General features: G+C 39.8%; 1 protein-coding gene across 7 annotated transcripts in view; it reads right to left on the minus strand.

Annotated features, from left to right (window-relative positions):
• Positions 1-3,220: 3,220 nt before the first annotated feature.
• LOC129779778 (uncharacterized) overlaps positions 3,221-23,688 on the minus strand; it is a 124,884-nt gene continuing 104,416 nt past the window's right edge. For all 7 annotated transcript variants that reach the window (XM_055787474.1, XM_055787476.1, XM_055787472.1 and 4 more), the window contains one exon: positions 3,221-14,217. In XM_055787474.1, the coding sequence (XP_055643449.1) occupies positions 12,450-14,217 (1,768 nt within the window). In that variant the 3' untranslated portion in view covers positions 3,221-12,449. The remainder of the gene's footprint in view (positions 14,218-23,688) is intronic.

Below are 23,688 nucleotides of genomic sequence, written 5' to 3' on the forward strand. Positions count from 1 at the left end.
GTACTGCGTGTTGGAATTACCGCTTGAAAAATAGGCGTGTTGGGACAACCGCTTGGAAAAATGGCGCGTCGGGACAACCGCCTGAAAACTGCGTGTTGGGAAACCGCTTGGAAGTGGCGTGTCGGGACAACCGCCTGAAAACCGAGTGTTGGGAAACCGCTTGGAAGAGACGTGTCGGGACAACCGTCTAAGAAAGCTGCGTGTTGGGACAACCGCTTCAGCAAAAGAATGGTGGCGGAGCAGCCACCCAATGTCGGCGAGTTGGAATGGCTGCAGAAGAGATAATGCGAGTTTGGTTGATAGCATATTAGCTTCCAACTCAATCATCAGGGTTTTCTCCAGAGAAAGTAATGCGGGAAGGAAAATCCAAAGGTTTTCGCCCTTATTAGACCGTGGAGGAGCACATAGTCACTGTAATGGTCGAGTTACAGTCTGAAACTAGGGGAAGTTCCGGATTTGACACCGAACGTTACATTGTGGAGAGCATTGTACACCGTTTCATTAATGATAATCAGCTGGATAACCTAAAGTAGAGGTTTTAGCGAGCAGTATATATATTTTTAAATCATGTATCCACAACTGACATGCCTGCGCCAAGAAAGGTTTCAATTCTGTTTCCATTTCTTATTAAGATAGTTTGAATGTATGTATCTTCTCCTGTTAATAACGTGGATATTTGTTTCCGGTGTGCAGCGTATGGAGAAACTACGGATATTTTCGTTGCCATTTCCTGGTAGGTTTTTCTGTATGCGAGTATTTATAATTTGACTCTGTGGAAATTTAGATGATACAGGAACAAGAAAAGAATAAAAAAACACAAGCAATGAACAAATTTGACAGTTGCGTGTTATTGAGTGCGTACAGTACTTGCTTATATCTATTGAGAGCGTGCAGTACTTACTTAGATCTAGCCCATGATTATATATACAAGTGAAGCAACATCATTACTTCAATAGGAAGAGGATTACGGTTTGTCGAGCGGGAGTTGTTTGTTTTGTTATTGCTAGGGTATGCTATTTTCGCATTTTCACATGCGAGAGCGAGATACGAGAGATGAACTGTGTGAGAATGAAATTCTACAAAATCCTTCCTTCTCTTTCACATAAATTCGAGAATGCCACATGATTGCTTCATCTGGTATATATCAAGGCGCCTAGAAGTATATCCTAAGGTGGGCCAACTTGCTAAAACCACTCTTCAGCCATCTTGGAAGTCTACTGTGCTTTGTTTGTAAACAAAACACAATACGCTAGTGCCGAAGCTCGCTCGTGATCAGTCTGTCTCTTTCACGCTACAAGCAAATAATTCCCCTTCTGCTTTCTTCCGTACTGTTTTCATATACCGCTCCCCTAACCAACTTAGTGACGAAACGGCCTCACCTAGTACCATAGACCCGTCTTGGTATATATAGGCACTAGCCAAAGTATACAAAACAAGGCAGTCCATTCCCGCAAGTAGACATCCAATTTGGATGTAAAAATATTACGTCAGCATTATCGAACTGCATTTATGGATATCACCCAGAGAATTCGCCGCCATTTTTCGTTCCTTTAAAAAAAATCATGCTAGTTACAAAACACCTCTCTGAATTATAAACCGTTTTACAAGTGTTACGCAAATGGTAAGAATAGATAGAGTACCCAGCAAACATTAAATCGTATAATTTTGCACGTGCCAAGTCTTACAAGAAATCCGAATAAATCATAATCGCATATAATATCAATCAAAGTATGTATCGTGTATATTTGAAATCGCATTAAATGTAAAAACTCGATTTTAAATACCATTATCAAATTAAGTCGCAATTCGGTATAATAAACATCAATTTTATGATGCACATTGTCGTAAAATATATTTAAGCCGCATCATATGCGTATATTACGCTGATGCAGTTTATGTGTCGTATAAGCGTATAATTTAAATCGATTCAGTACTGTAATGAATCGTGTTGCATGCTGAAGAAAATCATGAAACAGTGAATCATATTTGATCCTAATAAAGAACATATTACATCATATTGAAGTGTCAATGAAATGCTGATGCACTCGAAAGTATTAACCGCTGTTGAATTAAATTTCAGATAGCCGCGCGAGATAGCTGGTGGATGATAATCCAGACGACCGGAGTTCGAACCCACATCGGAGCAGTTTTCACCAAACATCAATCTGTGCCATTTCAAACATTCATATTCCACTCCCAACACAAGTCAATCAAACAATTATTATTTCTACAAACATAAATACGCATATAAAAAATGGCGATTCGTGAGGCTATAATAAACATTTCATGAAAATATTTTGCGCCATTTGTTTTTTTTCCTATGTCTGTAATAAATCGTATATGAGTATGGCAAAAGTCGCTATTATAGCCGGTCAAAGTTGCATATTCATCCAAACAAATTCGGTAAGCATTTGCCATGTATGTATATGGCCGCCACTTTTGCATGCATATGCCAGTTAGGCGCATTATATGCCAACCAAATTTTAGGGCATATGATGTTATATATACTCTTGTTATGCGATTTAATGTTTGCTGGGTATGCAGATCAGTATAGACCGTTGGGATAGTAATCAGATAAAATGCAAGCAGCAGTACATTTTTTTAATCCGTTTACACTATTTCAAGTATTCTATAGCGTTGATTGAAGAAATTAAAACAAATTGAAATTACAAATCATGACACAAAAAAAATAAAATAACATAAAAAGAATAAGGGAGAAGGAAGATGTGAGGTGCGTGAACAACACAACGTCCTATCCCTCGCAGTTGACGGTATAACAGTGATGTGGATATTATATACTGGCAACACTAGTTAGCCATACATTGGGCATCATTTCCTCTCACAACAGACAACTGTCGAGCCGGTAAGTCATACTCAATATTTATTCCCTGTGCCGGGTGATTTCACTGTAGGTTTATACCGACTACATTGAGGAACCTGTACAGTAAATATATGAATGCTTCACAGATACAAAAAGACGAGCTGAAGTGTAAGTGACGTGAAAGCGTGCGAGGCAGTGATGTTTGTGATCAGGCCTAGTAAGTCACTATCCGGTATCTGTCTGGAGAGCAAATATTGGCCGGATAGGCCGGATGCCGAATAGTTGCCGGATATCCGTTTCATCTCTAGTGAAAACCTACCGCCGTAATATAAAAATATATGGCATTCGGATGCAGTAAGAAAACACACATATCACGCATTGGTTTTAAAGATTTTCCATTTTATTATTGCTATTTTGCTTGTTGATATGATTTACAAGTTAGAATGAAATCTGTGTTTCCTAAAATTTTAAATGATTCGTCGGATGCTTCTTTTTGTCGGAAAATATTTTCTTTCTCGTTCAGATGATAATCATTGCAAGTTTTTTTTTCTTTTGTAACAATTGGGCTTAACACTCTCATAATTATTTTTTTTTGTTTCGGAACTTTTTAAATTTGGCATCGATTATTTTCGTTGGTTGCGGGATAGGGGTTCTTGTTCTTCTTCTAAAATATCAAGCTCGTAATATGTGGAATTTTGCTACTTGAATAGCTTTGGGAAACTGTCGACCGCTTAATCTGTTTGTTCATTCTGTTGGAATAAACAGATTGTATTTGTTTTTTTGGTTATCTCAACTCCTAGGAAGTTATAGTTGGTTCTCCCAGCTGAAAGGAATTTTGGAACAATTCATGTTCAGTATTCGTTCAACTTATGTGGTCCAAGGCGCCTAGAAGTATATCCTAAGGTGGGTCAATTTGCAAAAACCACTTTTCAGCCATCTTGGAAGTCTACTGTGTTTTGTTTGTAAACAAAACACAATACGCTGGTGCCGAAGCTCGCTCGTGATCAGTCTGTCTCTTTCACGCTACAAGCAAATAATTCCCCTTCTGCTTTCTTCCGTACTGTTTTCATAAACCGCTCCCCTAACCAACTTAGTGACGAAACGGCCTCACCTAGTACCATAGACCCGTCTTGATGTGGTCCACGTGCATTATTTGAATATTGCATATATGCGGGCGTTATTCTATGTATGATGTCAAAGGAGATATAGTTACTTTTTTTTTTATCCCTTTTGTTTATTTCAGGCTTATTAGCATCTTGGCTGTAACAGAGCCGAATTTCAATCGTGTACATGTCACATGTTTATCATATCTATAATTAGCACATTACACAGTTGCCATGTTTTCGGCGTTAGAGTATTCCCTTCTATACCATTGCATATGGTACACATTTACACAGTTGCCATATAGGCGTAAGAGTTTTCGTTCTGTTCTTCCATTATCCAGTTAGACCGGACAGCGGAGACAGTTGGATTGATCATTGTTGAGTTATTTATAGAACAGCAGCCCGATGTGTCTTGCAGAGCAGAGCAGTTGTATGGATGAATCGATCTTATTTCGACCGTGGATCGATCTCCATCGCTGATGATTGTTGCGTGGACGTAGCTATTCTGTAACAACACAAAGATGGTCAATGAGGGCCCTGAGTTTTGAACTCACGATCGATCGCTTACTAAGCGAACGCGTAACCAATGTGGCTACGGAGACCCCCTAATATAGTTACTTGAAGCACGTATTTCTGACTTTTATTCAACTATATGGCTATACATTTCCAACATTGTTACTGAATCTTTTCATTATAATAAAAATTCGTTTGAGTTTTTTCACCACCTTCAAAAAAGGTGTGTTTCACTTGAATAGAATACTAATTTGATACAGAAAAGTTAAACTTCATTCATAATTTTATAAAAAAAAAAATATTTTTATTATTCATTATTTGACGCTCCCCTAAACTTGTAAACGAAGCTCAATGCCGTCAACGCGGATTGACAACTATATTCATATTTTATTCGCCGCACTTGGAATATTATTTCAATATTTTGTTTAACCAAAGACTTCTAAAGGTATCTGGCAATACTCCAATTTTATTAGGACAACTAAAAATGTACGATATCAATTTGGGAATCATTTTTATGTAAAATAACCGCGATTTTGTGGTGCCGGCAGAAAATTCTGTTGAAATTCGTTGAAAATGCAACAAGTTGATAAATTTTTAAACTGTGAGTGTTCTATTTTGGATCTACTGTGTGAGATCATGCAGATCAATTTTTTTCCAATAAAATTTTATATGGTATATTTGATGAAAAATTCATATTTTATATTTTTCTTTGTTAGGCTATATAAAACCATTTTTTTGCTGCTCTAGAAATATTGTTTTAATTTTTGCTTAACCAAAGGCGCAATAAAGTGAATTTACAAGGCAGTGTCAAACAGTGTATTTGGGGTTGACAGGCATTGGCAAACATATTGCCATCTATTTTTTCAACTAACCACAAGGATGCTGCTATAAAACGAACCATGATTCCGGAGTGACGCCAGATGACGAGGAACATGAACGAGGAACAAGCGCCGGCGTGACCGTGTTAATTTTTTTTGTTGTCTTGTGGAACTTTGGGATATAATCCTAAATAGTATGGATGAAGTGAATGAGTCGTTACAATCAAAAGGCATGACCTTCGACGTGTCAAGTAAACTTCTTAAAGCCTTACGTGCATCATTCGAGGAGATGAAGAAGTAAGCATTTAATCATGCCATTCAGCACGCAAAAGAAAGGTGTATTCAACTAAGAATTTTACGGAAAATCTACAGCCCCTCTAACGAATGGAGATAATTTTCGATTGGAGTTATCTCTTTATTCGAGAAAATAATATTGCAGTTGGAAAAGAGTGAAGAAGCTACAGCGGATATAAAGATTATTATAGATTTTTCATCGATAACGGGGAACGGACAAACATTTATAAGCAGTGGCTTCGACTGGGGGTGCGGGGATGCGGACCGCCTCCAGGTACACGATTTAAGGAGTGTAGAAACACTCCTACATTAACATTCGTTGCGTGGACACCGGCTGGACAACATCGTTGCTGGACGAGCTGGACGGCGAGGGATCGAGTGCCTTTCTCAAGGCAAGAGGGTGGAGGTGTAGTGCTGGAGTAGCCTAGCCTTTCTCAAGGCTAGAGACGAATGAACTGAAAAAGTTTAAAGTCTCTATAATACAAAACCTTCCTTCCTTCCTACATTAACACATACTTCACCATTCGGCATATACCATATACAGATAAAGGGCGAACACGAAATTATTGCGACAAATTCAACAGGGCATAACTTTTCTACCATTGGGTAAAAATCAACCAAATTTTGCACACTTTCTCATTGATGTGTATTGTCTACATGCTGTCAAACTCGAAGTCGTGTTTTTCGATTCAACGAAAATGGAGGTAAACCAACGCGAGTCGAGAGAACAAATTCTTTCCAAACACCTGGAATTTCCTGACCTGTCGCACCGGCAGTTGGGAAAAATGTTGAACATTCACCATTCAACCGTCTCCAGAGTGTTGAAGCGGTTCTAGGAGCGGTTGACGCTGGACCGCGGCAAAGGAGCTGGAAGAAAACCGGAACCGGAGAACAAAAAGACGGAGGGAAAGTGAAGCGGATGATTAAAGCAAATTCCAACGTCTCAAGCCGTGATTTGGCTAAAAAGATCGGCATGTCGCAGAGCTACTGCCAGAATGCAAAGAAGAGAGCTGGACTACATACATACAAGGTACAGAACTTCCCAAACCGTGATGAGCGGCAACACGGAAGCTCTACGAGAAGATGCTGACAAAATATGGCTGCTGTGTGATGGACGACGAAACGTATATAAAAGCCGATTTTAAGCAAATTCCGGGGTTGGAGTTTTTCACCGGCAAGAGCAAGTTCGATGTGGACGACAAATTTAAGAAAAAGAAAATGTCGAAGTATGGCGTTTGGTAGGCCATATGCTCTTGCGGACTGAGGAGTGAGCCTTTCGTTACAAAGGGCACAGTAAATGGCGAGATCTACAAATCTGAGTGCCTCGAGAAGCGCCTTTTGCCGTTCTTGCAGCAGCACGACGAAGCTCCGCTATTTTGGCCAGATTTGGCATCATGCCACTATTCTAAAAGTGTCCTGAAGTGGTATGAGGCCAATTCTGTCCATTTTGTTCCAAAGGACATGAACCCGCCAAACTGTCCGGAGCTGTGTCCGGTGGAGCAGTACTGGACAATAATGAAGCGGGAACTTCGGAAGAGCAAGAAGACAGTCAAAGACGAGAAGGACATGTTAAGAAAATGGAAAAAAAACTGAGAAACTGGTACCGTATGACACTGTAAAGACTTTGATGGAGGACATCAAGCGAAAATGCGTTCAATTTGACACTCAAGGCTCCATCGATTAACTTTTCTTTTGATTTTTGAAGTAAATATATGTATAAAACTACCCTAAAATTTTGGTTTGATTCTAAACATTATAAGAAAATTGGCATGACATTTTCGGTGTCGCAATAATTTCGTGTTCGCCCTTTAGCAAAGAGAGAGAGGGTGCGAAAGCTCCACAGCAAACATTAAATCGTATTACTTTGCACATGATAAGTCACATATAATTTCGTATCAAATCACAATCGCATAAAATATCAATCAAAATATCGATCATATATATCTAAAATCGCATAAAATGCAAAAACACGATTTTCCATGTCATCGATGGATTGAGTGGTAACGTTGTCGGATCAAATCGCATATCAGTCCAAAAAGCATCGCATATCGTTATATACGGCTTTATATGCATACAAAATATGGCATATACGTATATCGCCTCCACTTTTGTGTGTATATGCTAGTTATCTGCATCATATATCATACAAATGTGTCTTGGTTGTATGTATATCGCCTCCAATTATAGCTATTCATACGACTTAATGTTTGCTGGGTCCACTCGACGCCATTGCCTATGAGGATGGATCGTTTGAAACAGGCTGCGCCAAATTACGGACGGAAGTAATCTTCAGACGTTGGTACAGGGAACTTGTATCATCAATGAAATTAGTATATTTAACGACGTTCAAGACGAAGATGAAGGAGCTAGTAGTTTATCGTAACGTCGAGACGGCGCTACGAATTTTCCTGACGATTCCATCTGTATCGTGCGAACGCAATTTCAGCAACAGGGTTGCCACATTTAATTCTGTACAAATTTCTGAAAAACTGTATATCTGTATTTTTAGCAGAAAAATCTGAATAAAAAATCTGTATCAAAAAATTGAGGGAAAAAATTAAAATACAGGTTTATTTGCATTTTGAATTTAATCTCCTTATTTATGGGTAGTTGAAGTCGTATCAATATAAAAAAAAAACATTGAAAGGGTTTCTCATAATCCTCTGAATTGTATGATGTTTGTACATGGTTTTGTTGGACTTTGCCTTCTAATTTTTCGTCACTTTCATCCATAGTTCTTCGCTTTCAAAATAGAGTCTATAATTGTGGATGCCAAACGATTGATGAATGTTGTAAAACAGTGTCTTTCGAACGACCTTATCAGTGGATACAAAAATTTCTCATCACGCCTTTTGGCATCCATCAGCTGGGACCAAGTTATATCTGAGTCACTCAATTTTTGCCTCATAAGATTCATCTTGAGTAGCCTGAATTCCTTATACAAGCCTTGTCTAAATATTACCTGCTTCAACGAATTGAGGAAATTGGCTTTGGTCACTATTTTGATAACCGGATTGCAGAACTCAAATCGCTTTAAATCTGTTTCACGAGATCAATGTATTATTCACGACAAATCGTTTGGAGGATCAGTTCCCAAGCTGCATCCAATCCTTTGTATGCTTCTTCTGCATCGATACTAACGTAAACATCCTCAGGCTTCTCCAGAAAGTCTTCAAAACATTTCACATCAAGGTCAGCACCAGCGAATCGTTGCACGTAGCTCTCCATACATAAGTTACCCAACATGATCAACAATAACATTTTTGCTTAATTATAAAGTTAGCAAAATTGAGAACTTTATGATTGAAGGAGAACAAGAGAACAAAGTTTAGAAACAGCATAATCGGTTTAGTCATAGGATCGTTTCAATGAGTTAATATACGATTGGCTGATTGATAATGGTCAAACTTAACTTGGAACGAAAATAATAGTTTATGCTTTTCAATTCGCTCTAGATTTCGCTTAATAACTGCCTCCAGCGAAAGCCATCTCGTTGCATGGGTTCAGCATTTTTATAAATCAAGGTATCTATGTATGTACTGTAACAAATTTAATATTTAAAACTGAATTTCGAAAAAAATCCGTAAATTCTATATCTTTACTGAAAATCTGTAATTCTGTATCTGAAATTTGTTGAAAAATCTGTACAGAATAGTATGTATATGTGGCAACCATGTTCAGCAAGATTAAACTGATTAAAAATTATCTGCGTTATAAAATGAACCAAGACCGACTCAATGACTTGGCCATTCTTTCGATCGAGAAAGAATCGCTAGCAGACCTTGATTTAGATGCAATTGTGGATTATTTTGCTTCAGCTAAAGCACACAGGGCAAATATTTGACTAGAGAATAAGCGAAGCTCGAAGGAACTGCTCAAAGTTTTCTCAAAATATTACAATCTCAAAACTAGTGAAAATTCGACAAAAGTGGCACTTTTTGGGCTCCGGTGGCGTTTTCTACCCTCACTACGCCGCTGGCTAAAACCATCGTACTTCTGTTCCATATCCTATTACCACGTCTACTGCTGTTCAAGAGCGTTGAACTGACCGGATGTTTGTCTAAGCTGACCAGGAAGTTTAGACAAAGTGATGGATTCATCCCTTGTACGGGGCTGACAACTATAAAATATTTTTTTTGCTGCACTTGGAATGTTATTTCAATATTTTCCTTATCCAAAACATTCAAAAGGTATCTGGCAATAGTCCAATTTTTTCCGGCTTCTAAAAATGTACGATATTAATTTGGGAGTCATTTGTATGTAAAAAAACCACGATTTCAGAGCGCCGGCAGAAAATTCTGTTGAAATTAGTTGAAAAGGTAACAAGTTGAAAAGTTTTTCACTGTAAACGTACTATTTAGAATCTACTGTGTAAGATCTTGCACTTTTTTCAATAAAATAAATGGTGTACTTGATGAAAAATTTAAATTTATTTTTTTGTAGTGGCACGCACAGCGATCGCTACAAGATTTTTTTTGACAGCAGTTTGTTCATAAAGTATTCCTCTTTCGCTGGTGAAAGTTTCAACGCTGTTCTTGTGGTGATGATATTCATAGAGTCGCAATAAAATACGGGGATCGAAATACTGATACGTCGTTCGAAAAATCTGTCTGCGATCAGAATTTCGCAACCAAACAGGACATTTAAGCATAGTTAAGTGATCAAAAATCGTTATCAGAAAATGAAGAGACATAATTTTGATATTTTTCTATGAAGGTACAGTAGAATATCTCTGTTTGACTGGATAATCTTTTTCGTATTTCATTCCTCGAGATATAAGAGATATAAACGATTTCTTCCTTATGAATTCTTATGCTCTCATGGCCAGCATGATATTAAGCCTTTCTACAAGAGACTAATCCGTTTATTGAGGGTACAAATGTCATCAGACATTAATGAATTCGAAATGCATCGTGATTTACCAATTTTCAACACTGATAAGGTCGGAAACTAAACGCTGGAAAAAAATGGTTGGGTCATAGAGTTGTCACCAGAATCATTATTATTAAATTCGAGAATTGTCAAATCAACTTCAACTGTTAGGCGTTCGACAACAACACAGTCGACAAAGAAGTTTTGCACGGTACTCTACATAACATTTTAATTCATTGCCATCTTATGAGATTAAAAAGTTTATGTCGTCATTGATGATGAACAAATTGAGACGTTGATCAAGAATAATTCATCCAGACGCTAATCTTGGGAGCGATATCAAGGCGTAATAGCGGACGTCACACGATCAAATGAAGGTTCAGTGAGCGGTAGACAGTTTCCCAGCTTATTGTTTGCATCTTATGGATTACATTATTTCATATTGTGTCTCCTCTGGATCGAATGAATATCTTTCTGTTATTTTCAGTAAGATGAGATGGCTCTATTATACGTTTCATGAAGGCAAAGTAATGCAATTATAGGTGTTCACTTTTTTGTTTTTGTTTATACAGGTTTCGTTAGTTTATTAAACTCACTATTGACGTAGTTTGGACCCGAAAATGAAATTTGTTGTCGATATATCTATATGTTTAATGGTCTATAGTTTATACATATTATTCTTTTTCCTCCATGTTTAATTTAGTCTGGATGAATGTTAAAATCTTTAAAACTTTTCACTATATTGTTTTGTTCATTTTACATTTTCTAATCTCATTTCATCCTTTGATATTAATATAAATCGTGTTTGGAGAAACGATGCGTACAACTGTATCACTTCTCGCGTGAAAGTTTACATAAAAAAGTACCTTAGGTTTGCTGAAAAAGCTCGCAAATAAATTTCAAACAACTTATGTGCATAGTGGTTTAGTACTTTTATTTCGCTTGCTTGCTAACGTTACACAATAGAATGTATTGTGGCCAAGAATATCATTATCTTCTTTGCATCCGTGTGGATAGACAAACACTAGGAGCGATAAAGTAATTGATCTTGTTGGGACGGCTTTAGGTTTTTGTTGTTGTTAGTTCTACGTTCGATTTGTCGTTCTTTCATTCGTTTGGGGAAGAAAGTAAGCGCAGTAAGCATTTGATGTATTCCGATGTTGGGCTCTCAATCCACTATAAATTATTATTCTAAATCTCCCAAAACATCAGATTAATTAGAAGGACGATTTTCTCTGATAATTAAAAATTTTCTCAATTTTTTCGGAATCTCTCAATATTGGTAATGAATTTTAGGATAAAATTACAAACGTGGCTTCACTATGTAGACTTCAAAAATTAGAACAATCGATTCAATTTTTCGTGTACAAGTCATCCTATCTGTCTTACATGTTCCTATTAATCTTTTTCTTCTCCATTTATGAATTATGGAAAACTATTTAGATGTTTGATCACCGGATTCAGCTTCGGTGCGTTTTTAAGATCCATTGTTTTAAACTGCTACATGCTTAGTTTCTTAGGATAGCCTCAATTTATCGTTTAATTTATTGTTTGAATACTGATTACTGTAGTTGATTGACATTCTTGCTTTGATGTACGTTTTGTAGCCGCCTCGATTATCAAGTTCGTTTCCCCGCCCATTTCCCCAGAATGGTATTTGTTGTCAGAGATCCTCGCATTGAATTCATCTTGAATCTAATGAATTTGATTAGAAAATCTTTGAATGTTGATCTATTATAATACGAACTTCCGCTTTGAGATACCATATGCCGTCGAGAACATTCGTTGAGGTCTCGCGAAGCTATTTGGATTTCAGCAAAAAAAGATCTACTAAAATTTTCCTAAAAGACCTGTATTTCATCGTGAATTGCGTATTTACGGTAGCGTTTGGAACGGAACAATCGTTATTTATTAAAGTTAATACTCGCTAAAATTAGATTTGTTTCTATTTGATCATCCCTAGACTAATACCTCATGTTGAATAGAGTTTAAATCGATAAAAAAATAGTTTACCGAGCTATTATATTATCACAACATTTGTTCCGATTCAGTGGGCGAGATGGGTGACAGTTCCATACCCTCGAGCAGGGGTGTTTTCTCCTCGTTCACACCGCCGAAACCTCCGTCACTGGTGGCGTTGTCGTCCAGATACCTGCGAACCTCGTACGCATTGCTACAGCTACCGCTGCTGAAGCGTCGTTGGTTCGGATTGTGACTAGGCGATTGAAGGAGCGTATCCGTTATACTGCTGCTGTCGTGGTCACTTGTATCGTTCGTGGATGAGTTTTCTAACCGGTGTACCTCGATTTCGGTTCGGTCATCCGACGAGCAGTCTTTCGTTGAACTGTTGGATATACTGCTCGTAGTCTGCAGCAAGTCCCTTCGATCTTCTTCGGAAAAATCTTCCAGTGAGATGCTATCTAGGATGGTGCTGTGTTTGAACTTGGCTAAGCTGAACAGCTGTTGACGGTCGGCTCGGGTTCTCTGCGGATTCATTACAATCGGCTCAGGTGTGAGTATAAATCGGTCAGCCTCAGCTCTGGCAGCTGCCGCGGATGTCGTTGGAAGTTCTTGTGTTGAATTACCGTGACTTAGCAGTCTATCTACTTCGCTCAGAGTCGTCGACGAAGGAGACATGTTGAACGAAGTTTCAAACAAACATTCATTGGATTTGATGAGCTTATTTCGCCAGTGGCATAACTTGTCGCGTGGGGACGCTATACTCTGTAGATTTTGGAACGAAGCATTTTTCTTCTTCGCCAGTTGATTGTACTGCGCTGGAGTAACGAGATGTTTCGGAGACGTTGACGTCAACGTCGGTGGGAGTGATAGCTGGTGATGCAGCTGGGCGACCGGCTGTTGGCGCTGCTTCGTTTGTTGCATCTGCTGTTGTTGGTTCAGTCGGTTTGCCATGCTAGAACAGCTGGTAACGATGGGCATGAAGGCGGAATCAATCCGTCGCTCCTCTTCGAACGAACGGAAAATTTTCCGACTGCTGTTTCTGATCGATCTGTTGGCTACACGGGACGAGTAGGACATGTCTTCGAAGGAAGATACCCTGTATTTTTGCGAAAATACTTCCGTTGTGGCACATTTACGGAGTGGCGATGAAGTGTAGCAGAGTGTGGAATTGGTGGTAGATGATGAATGATTGTTTATAACTAACTTCGGAGGCTCCAGGTAGCGACCTGAATGATTTGGAGATATATCACGCGATATTGACGAACCCGGGTGAGTATCTCGAGGTGATGTACTGGCGTGATGCTCGTGACACGGCGATGAACCTGCCGAATCTATGTATTTTAATCCGGCCGTCGTGGCCGCGATTGACCCCGTCGCGCCTTCCGCCAACAGATCTTCGACTCCTTCGTCGATGGGAGAGTTCATCGAGGCGAAGCTGCTCAACTTAAAGCTGGACGCCCGGGAGGACTCGCCATCGGTCATAGAACCAATGGCGGAATCTTGCGAAGGATTGCTGAGCCCAAGAATCATTCCGCGACGGCTGTACTCCATGCGACGTGATTTCGAGTTTTTGTACGCTGACGAGGGATTCAACTGCTGCAGCTGTATCGAGCCACCGGACGACGACGTCGAGCCCTGGGACTCGATCGAATCTATACGAATGATTGTGTTACTATTGCTGTTATCGTCCGACTGAACGTTATTGTCACAGTAATGTATCGGCGAGCTCAGTGGGTCATAATGGGCGGGATCGTCGATACGGGCTGACGCTATAACTATTTCATCTAACAGATCTTCGGAATCACTACTAGACAGATCGGAGGATTCTACGTCACTATGGTTGATGTGATGTTTGTTGATTTTGATTTTTTGGCGAACAAACGAAGAACCAGAAGAAAAGAGAAAAAGAAAAAGAAAAACACAACATAAGCTGACATCGTTTCACTCACCGATGAGGTACTCAACGGTCCTCATCAACACAGGATTGAAATGTTTCAAAACTACTTTAAATTATATATTTTATTACGTTCAGATGGTACTGGTGACTAGGGTGGGGTTTTAATAATAGGATTGAAGCGATTCTGTGATTAAACGGTGCATGAATGTGGAGACACAGAGTGTGGGACCAATCAAATCCAGCTAATAGGTTTTACTATAGTGCCACGACAATTACCGTACGAAGCAAAAAAAAAAAGTAATAATAAAACAATAAAGCACACAATGGCTATTTCGATGATGGCGGCTAGATGTGAGTGGATTTATTTTTAGTAAATGCAATTAAGGTGATCGGCTATTGGTAAATTAAATTACTGCCACAGTTCAATGGATTTACCGAAGCTACAGGTGAGCTTGATGCACGATAATGGCGATGAGAAAGAATAAAAACCTGACAGAATGTAGGTCAATGTCATACGGTACAGACTGATAGCTCATAGTTTAGTTTATCTCCATTGGACTGGAGTAATCAGTATGATACTTGTCGGTATTGCTTTGTTTCGAAATTTTAAAGTTGGTTGAAAAAAGAGGTTTTGAATATAATACATTTGAATATCTGTGGGTAAAACATTTAAGGGGGACCATACTCTGGAAGGTCGAAAAATAACAGATTTTCGTTATTTTTCGCGGGTGTTAGAATTAAGATTGGGTATTTGGGTCGTTTTGATGATTGGTTAAGGTATATTGTAGGTATATTCGCAGCAATTTAGATAATTCAGACAAGATCAAGAAACTGTTGTTTCAACAGCTTAATAATCGCTTTAGTGGCATCTCACAAATACGAAAACCATCTTCAAATATACCTTCATCAATCACCAAAATGTCCTATCACCCAACTTTAATTCCAACATCCGAACAAAAATCACGAAATCCGTTATTTTTCGACCTTCCAGAGTAAGGTCTCCCCTTAACTAAAATTTAAAAATCTCATGTTTAATTCTTTCATTCCCGCGTAGCGATAGTTTTGTGTTCACTCCTGTCGAATTCCGTATTTATTTTTTGTACGATAGTGTAAATACCAGATGTGTGATAATGTTTGCACCATCGTACAAATAAGTTTCCCGTTTCATATATTTCATATAAGCTTTGGTTTCCTTTGCATGCACGTAAGTTGTAATTCAAATCATAATAGTGTGCGAATAGAAGAAGCCGATTGCCTTAGTTTGACAGTTGACGAAGTAGCAGCGTATTCGCGATTTGTCCCACGCGCAATTGTCGCAAAAGATATTTCAATCGTCGTGGGAGTGTCTCGGTGGACCTATTTCTTAGACCGAGAAAAGAAACGACAACAACAGGAGGTCAGCTCGGATTACGAGGGTTATCGCTGTCATCAAAAGAAAGATTCGGGCGAATCCAGTGCGTTCAATGAAAAAATGGCAAAGGAACATGGGATCAGCGACTTTATGGCACGGAAAATCATAAAGAAAGATTGCGGGATGAAAACTCGCATGATGCGATGTCTTCCTGAAGCGAAAAAATCCGGTAATCCTGTTCATCGACGAGAGCATGTTTACCGCCGATCTCGCATCAAAATCCAGAATCGAGTTCTCGCATCTGTATAATACTGAAAAGATGTCAGGTTTAAGATTAGAGTGTACTGGGAGAGTTACACTGGGTTGGTGTGCGAGATCGGAGGGTTGATGGTGGGGATTATATTGATTGTACTGGAAGTGAACGATTGGGCAAAATAAACGTGGGTGTAACTAGAATGGTTGTTCGACTTATTTTGAGTAGTGAAGTTAGTCACATGGTAAGACTCTACAGAAATGTGGGCGAATTTTGTATTTCTGTATTTCCCCGTTCTTCACATTGTGCCACACACGGAGGATGAGTTCATGCTTTTTGTGTTTTTTTTTTGTTTTGTTTGATGACTCACTACGGATTGGAGTTTTTCGAAAGAGGTCGTCCTGTAGAGAAGGGAGTTAGTTGGTTGCATTTTTTCCCCTGAAGTGCCGGTGAAGTTGGGTATAGCATGTTGGATTGGAGTGGAGTTTAATTGCATAAGGAGTTGCACTTAGTGAAGGACACTAAACCCACTGAATCTGTTGAGTGGTGTTGATGATCAGTGCGAGTCCGGTATCATACCGAGGCCCACGAATACCTGTTTATCACTTTATCGAAAAGCGAGGCCGGTTTTAAACCGTAGCGCACAAACACACACAGCTAGTCCAGTAAGCGTACTGTAGAGCGGAAGCGAGTCCGGTTTCGTACCGAAGCGCACCTATACATTTAACTGAATCAAGCAGTGTACTGTAGAGCAAAAGCGAGTCCGGCCCTGAGTCGAAGCGCATCAATACAGCGAGTCCGGTTATATACCGAAGCGCACTAACACTATTCATTCATTGAATGTGTTCACTAGAAAATGTGAGACCGGTTTCATACCGAAGCGCACTAACACAATACCGCGAGTCCGGTTTCACACCGAAGCGCACTAGCACTATTCATGTCATTGGATGTATTCGATGATAAATGCGAGACCGGTTTCGTACCGAAGCGCACTAACACATATCATTGAATGTGTTTAATAGAAAATGCGAGTCCGGTTCCATACCGAAGCGCACTAACACTATTTATGTTATTTGAAGGTGTTAGACGATAAATGCGAGTCCGGTTTCATACCGAAGCGCTAAAATAACAGTTTTAATATGGTCTGAAAAGTGAGACCAGTTTTGCACTACAGGGTACTTACACTTAAACAGTCTAGTCAGTATACTGGCAGAGTAAAAAGGTGTCAATTCGTTCGAGAGCAGAAAAAATTAATACAGGTACACTCTGTAAATTGAAGTTGATCGAGTGTTCAGAGTTTATTTTTATTCGAGAGAATTGAAATACAGATTGTAAAGAAAAGAAAGCAAGTAGAATGTTTCATTGGAATTTAGAAGATAATTACAATGGCATTCTTGTTACTTTATTTTTTTTTCAGATGGCTTACGAAGACAAACGAGTGTCGTCGTCGGACATGTTTTGTATCGAACAATTCAACGATATGGTCGACACGTAGAATTTGAGACGCGAATGGGAGGAATGGCATAGAGCCTTCGAGTTGACAGCGGAGCTGAGAAATGTTGCGTCTTAACATGATAAATTCGTGCTTCTTCTAGCGAGCAGAGGTCTGCAGAGAATATTCTATAATCTGAGACCGTCATCTGATGAGTTTTATCCTGGACCTGTGAAAGTACCGTTAGTTCCGGTTGAAGTCCCAGAATATGATAACGCAATAAAAAGACTTAATAAGTTTTTTTATTGGAAAACGAAATAAACGTATCGAATTGGAAGTTTTCCGTTCGATAAAGCAGACAACAGATGAAACGTTCAATCAATTTCTTCTGAGGCAGCGAGGACAGGCGGCGAGATGTGATTTTGCTGATCGCGAAGAAAAAGAAATTATGCAACAAATTACTATGGGTGCACGGGATGAAAGAGTACGAGATAAGGGGCTCGAGGACATAATGAATTACGACGATCTAATTAATTACGCCATAAACCGCGAGATTTTGCTCAAACAAAAAGGAAAATCAAAACCATTTGAAGAAGACTTTTCGGGAACAACTTCAGTAGCAGCGGTACATCAAAAGTGGAATAAACGACAGACCTACAATGATTTAAACCGTAGCAGATATGGAGCAAAGATGGGGATCGACAGTCGCCGAGTTGTTGGTAGACGCAATCAAATGGAGTGTACTCGTTGTGGATCATTTAACCACCAGGCTGAATCAGAAAACTGCTACGCGCGCAACGCACGATGCAACGAGTGTTGAACTCTTGGACACTATGCCAGGAAATGCAGAAATGTGGGCAGAATTCGTAGAGGCGAGAATCGATACAAACGAAACCGTCCGAATGCTGAGGTGAACGTTGTAGACCGTGATGACAGATGGAAGAAAAAACTGATAAAAAAGACTAATGAGGAGCTGAATGCAAAGGTAGCGTCTTACGAATAATATATTACGAATATTGTTCAAATGTAATACATTTTTCATTAATAAACAAAATATGTTATTTCGTGTGTTTGATTAATTAGGAAACATAGATGTCCAGCTAGTGCATTGCCTAATTGTTTTATTTTATCGTAGGTTGAAACTCTCGTCGAAGCTGATAAGCGCGACAACGAAACGGTGTTATGTTTGATTGACAAATATCCAGTGCCTTTCCTAATTGATTCAGGTTCAGCTATCAACGCTATAACAGAGGAAGTATGGGACAAACTGATTGACAGCAACGCTACATTGTACAAGAAAAGATTCCTATGTGATCGGACATTCACGGCGTATGCAAGTCAACAACCACTGCAAATCCGAGTGATGTTCGAAGCATAGATATCTGTTAATGATTCCAAGCCGAGCTGCTATGCTGAGATTTTTGTAATAAAAGGAGCATCCAGATCACTGCTGAGCAAAACTACCGCCGAATACCTCAAAATACTCAAAATTGGTCTCGATGTCAACAACATTAACGTCTTGGCGGAGCACTTTCCAAAGTTCCCCAACGTTCAAGTCAAACTCTCAATCGATAAGTCGGTTGTCCCACGGAAAATTTGTTACCTCAAAGTACCCGAGGCATTGAAAGAAAAGGTAGATGCAAAGATTCTGGAAATGTTGCGTACTGATGTAATTGAGCCAGCCAACGGTCCGGCTGAGTGGATATCCCCTTACCGGTATTGAAGGGGTAATCGTTTATATCGACGACATTGTCGTATCTGGCAGGAATAAACGAGAGCACGATGAAAGACTGCGACAAGTTATGACGGTTCTCGATGAAAATAACGCTAAACTAAACAGAAACAAATGTGTGTTTGGTGTGTCGGAGCTTGAAATTCTTGGGTTTAAAGTAAGCACAGCGGGAATACGTCTAACAGTAGAAAAGATTGCCGCGATCAAGAACTTCAGGAAACCGGAAAGCAGAGAAGAAGTAAGAAGTTTCCTGGGACTTGTGAACTTCGTAGGTCATTTCATCCCTCATTTGTCGACTAGAACAGAACCTCTGCGTCAGTTTGTGCGAGGTGATGTTTCAATTTTTGGAGAGGAGCAAGTCAAGGCGATTAACGATTTGCGATTAGAATTGACAAAGAATGTACGAAAGCTTGGTTACTTTGACCCTGCAGATTTCACAGAACTTTATGTAGATGCGTCCCCTGTTGGCCTCGGTACAGTATTAGTACAATGACGTAAAGGTATCCCAAGAATAATTAGCTTTGCTTCCAAGGGTTTAACAGCAGCCGAACGTATCTATCCCCAAACGCAGCGTGAGGCGTTAGCTGTTGTTTGGGCCGTCGAGAAATTTTATTTATACCTGTTCGGTCTGCATTTCATTATATTCACCGATCATAAAACGCTTGAATTTATTTATGGGAACAAACATCAGGAAGGGAGAAGAGCTCTTTCAAGAGCCGAAGGCTGGGGTCTCCGTCTACAGCCATTCAATTTTGAAATGAAGCACATTGCCGGTCACACGAATATTTCCGATTCATTGTCTCGATTATGTTGTCAATCTGATGTGCCATTTGATGACAATGCCGAACATTATTTGTGGGCAGTCGAGGAAGGACTTGTGGCAATATCCCTAGAAAAAATTCAAGCCGAAACTGATCAAGATGAAGTGTTAATTGCAGTTAAGTTGGCTCTTGAATCTGGTAACTGGCCTCCAAACCTGTTCCGCTATCAAGCCTTTCATAAAGAGCTGGGAATTTCTAATGGCAAAGTCATTCGGGATGAAAGAATCGTGCTCCCGACAAAACTACGTACGAGGGCTCTGGATATAGCCCATAGAGGTCATCCCGGGATAATAGCAATACGTAGAAATCTGAGGGAGAAGGTATGGTGGCCTTGCATGGATCGCGATGTAACCGACAGAATCGAAGAATGTGCAGGGTGTACAGCTGTCAGAAATCAAATGCCACCTGAACCAATGTTCAGGAAGGAAATGCCCGATCGTGCTTGGCAACAGATTGCCATCGACTTTTTCTCAGCAAAAGAATGTGCTACTTTTCTGATTGTCGTCGATTACTATAGCAGATTTCTGCAAGTCGTTGAGATGAAGAGTACGACAGCTAGTAGAACGATTGAAGCATTGGAGTCAATATTCTTGGATCACACTTACCCGGAGACTATACGCAGTGACAATGGTCCTCCATTTTCGAGTATAGAATTTGCGAATTATTGTTCAACTAAGAACATCAAACTCGTTCGCACGATTCCTTACTGGCCTCAAATGAATGGCCTTGTTGAGAGGACAAATCAGGGCATACTCCGAGCTCTTAGAATTGCTAAAGCGACAAATTGAGATTGGCGAAAAGCATTGAAGGAGCATGTGTATATCTATAATACGACTCCACATTCAGTAACTGAAAAAGCGCCAATGGAACTTCTAACAGGGCGTCCAGTAAAAGATTTACTGCCATCTTTGAGAACTGACCCAGCTTGGAATCGCGATGAGGGTGTACGTGACAATGATGCCATGAAAAAGATTCAAGGTAAAATCTATGCGGATCAGCGTCGGAATGCTAAAAGTAAAAGTTGGCGATATAGTGATGGTCAGAAACTTCAACAACGGGAAACTTGAGCCCATGTTCAAATTAGAAAAGTTCAAAGTAATGCATAAATCCGGAAATGATACTGTTGTTGAAGGTGAAGATGGAGTGACGTTGCTTCGTTCTGTTACTCATCTCAGAAAATGGCCCAAATCATCAGGTGCTTCACTCCCACCACATTCCCCGGAATCATTTCCGGTTTCATCTTCCTCAGCAACATCATCTAATCTAGAACCGGAAGGAACACTGTTCACCAAATCATCGAAGGCAGATAAACGGAAGACAGCAGATGAAACCCAAGGCGACAGAGGAGAACTTAGTGCGAAGCGCCCGTCGAGAGATAAAAAGCTTCCTCAACGATATATAGATACAGTTAACAAAAGCCAAGATTGATTTTTTTTATTATTTCTTCGTCGCGTAGGAGAAAATGTGGAGTAGGAGAGGGATGTATAGTACTGAAAAGATGTCAGGTTTAAGATTAGAGTGTACTGGGAGAGATTGGGTTGGTGTGCGAGATCGGAGGGTTGATGGTGGGGATTATATTGATTGTAGTGGAAGTGAACGGTTGGGCAAAATAAACGTGGGTGTAACTAGAATGGTTGTTCAACTTATTTTGAGTAGTGAAGTTAGTCACATGGTAAGACTCTACAGCATCCTGCTAGCATTATAGTCTTTGGATTGGTGGCTTCCGATGGCATACAAATGGACCCGGTGTTCGTTCCAGTAGGCGACAAAGCAAACACGGAGGTTTACATCGGAATTTTAAATAAGTCAAGTGTTGTCAGAAGCCAAATGCTGTATTTCAACAAGATGGGGCTCCGTGCCACACCTGAAGCTGCACTCAGAAGTGGTTGAGGAACATCCGCTGTTCTGGGCGAAGGATATGTGGCCGTGATCTAGTCCTTAATTCGCTTAGTTTGCTAGATTATCCAGTATGGCGCGCCATGAAGGCCAAGTCCTGTTCTAAACGCCACTCGAGTACAGCAAGCCCCAGAAAACTTCGCTGGACCAAGGAATCGTTCGAGATGTGTGGAAGCCTTTTTGCACCTTTGTGTTTCCCGTCTTCATAAAAGAAGACAAGTGACCAACTATCGCGGTATAATTAGCTTATCTGCGGCATCTAAGCTATTTGGGGACATCGTTTGTCTTCTTCGAAGTTAAGAGCTATATTTCACCAGTACAGTATGGTTTTATATCAGGATACTCGGTTAGCACCAATCTTCTCGAGTTTTCATCGTTTTGTATTAACCGCCTAGAAGAACGAGTTCATATTGATGTTATTTATACCGACATAAAAGCCGCTTTCGATTGAATTGACCACCGTATTCTGTTGAGAAAGCTATCCTGTTTTGTTACCTTCTGAATGATTCATCAACTGGCTGGGGTTATACCTGTCCGGAAGAACGCTCCGTGTTAAGCTCAAGTTTCACACTTCTTCTCAGTTTGCTGTTTGTTCGGGAGTCCCACACGACAGAAATCTAGGGCCACTGTTGTTCGCGATATTCGACAACGATGTGACATTTATCCTAACATCCGGCTGTGTGTCGACCCACGCAGATGACTTGAATATCTATGTGGCTATCAAAACTCCTGAGGATTGCCGTCGACTACAAAGCCAATTCGTGAGTTGGTGCCGCCTGAATAAACTAACCATAAGCATCGCTAAGTGTGTGCTCATGAGCTTTTATCGAGAAAAACAATCAATTATATTCAACTACACGATCGACGATTCAATCTTAGAGAGAGTCAACATGGTCTACGACTTGGGCGTAGTTCTCGACTATAAACTCATTTGCGATGTACACCTTTCTGCGCTCATCACTAAAGCTTATCGTCAGCTAGGGTTCATATCAAGAATCTCTAAAACTTCACTGATCCCCACTGCCTGAAATCACTCTATTGCTCTCTTGATCGGCCGATTCTCTTGGTGACACCGTTCATCAGCGCTTTTGTATTCAAGACGAACACAATTATTTCGGTGTGGACTTTCCCCAGGCTCATTGGTTTTGAAGTCTGTGTTAGGTAAACACACAGATTCCAGCGATCGTACATCAACCGCTGCGCATTCATAACATAGTGGATTTCCGAGTGGGCACTCGCTTATATACTGATTTGTGTGATTTAAATAGCCTGTTTCGAAAACAATTTTGAAGCTATTGAAACAAGTCTTTGGATCAATAAGTAACAAGCATATATCTCGTAGACATTTTATCTTTCGAATGAAGTGTTTATCATATCATTTCGTCCAGTTGTTCAGGAGGTATTAACGCTCAAAATCTTGTTGCGTAACGCTCTCGTTTTCGAAACTGTGAGGCCAAGTATATTGTTTCGGAAGAATTCATTGACAGGATCTTTGATGGGGAAGTGATCACTACGGTTAGATTCTTCTGAGTGGGGGGGTTTACTTTCGATCCAATGGTAAACGTTTGATCGTATATGATTGGAAAAATAAATCAATTGTTTTTACGTACATTTTACATAACAAAACTGTATGCCAAATTATTTACCATTCAATAATTCGTTAACATTTTGAAGGTTATTCCATTATTCGCTTCTCTTACCATTCTCTTCATCATGGTTAAAAACATATGGTAATCACTTGGCGTCAAGTTCGAACTATAGCAAGGATTCATGAGTAACTCCCAATTAAGTTTCTGATGCTTCTGGCGAATCATTATCGATGTATGTGGTCTGATGTTGTCCTGATGGATGTTGTCCACAATTCCTCCTCTATTGGCCAAAGATGGCTTATAAGCTACTGGTACTTCGTACGATCTAATTGTC

The sequence above is a fragment of the Toxorhynchites rutilus genome, chromosome 3 (genome assembly GCF_029784135.1).
Source record: "Toxorhynchites rutilus septentrionalis strain SRP chromosome 3, ASM2978413v1, whole genome shotgun sequence".
Taxonomy (NCBI): domain Eukaryota; kingdom Metazoa; phylum Arthropoda; class Insecta; order Diptera; family Culicidae; genus Toxorhynchites; species Toxorhynchites rutilus.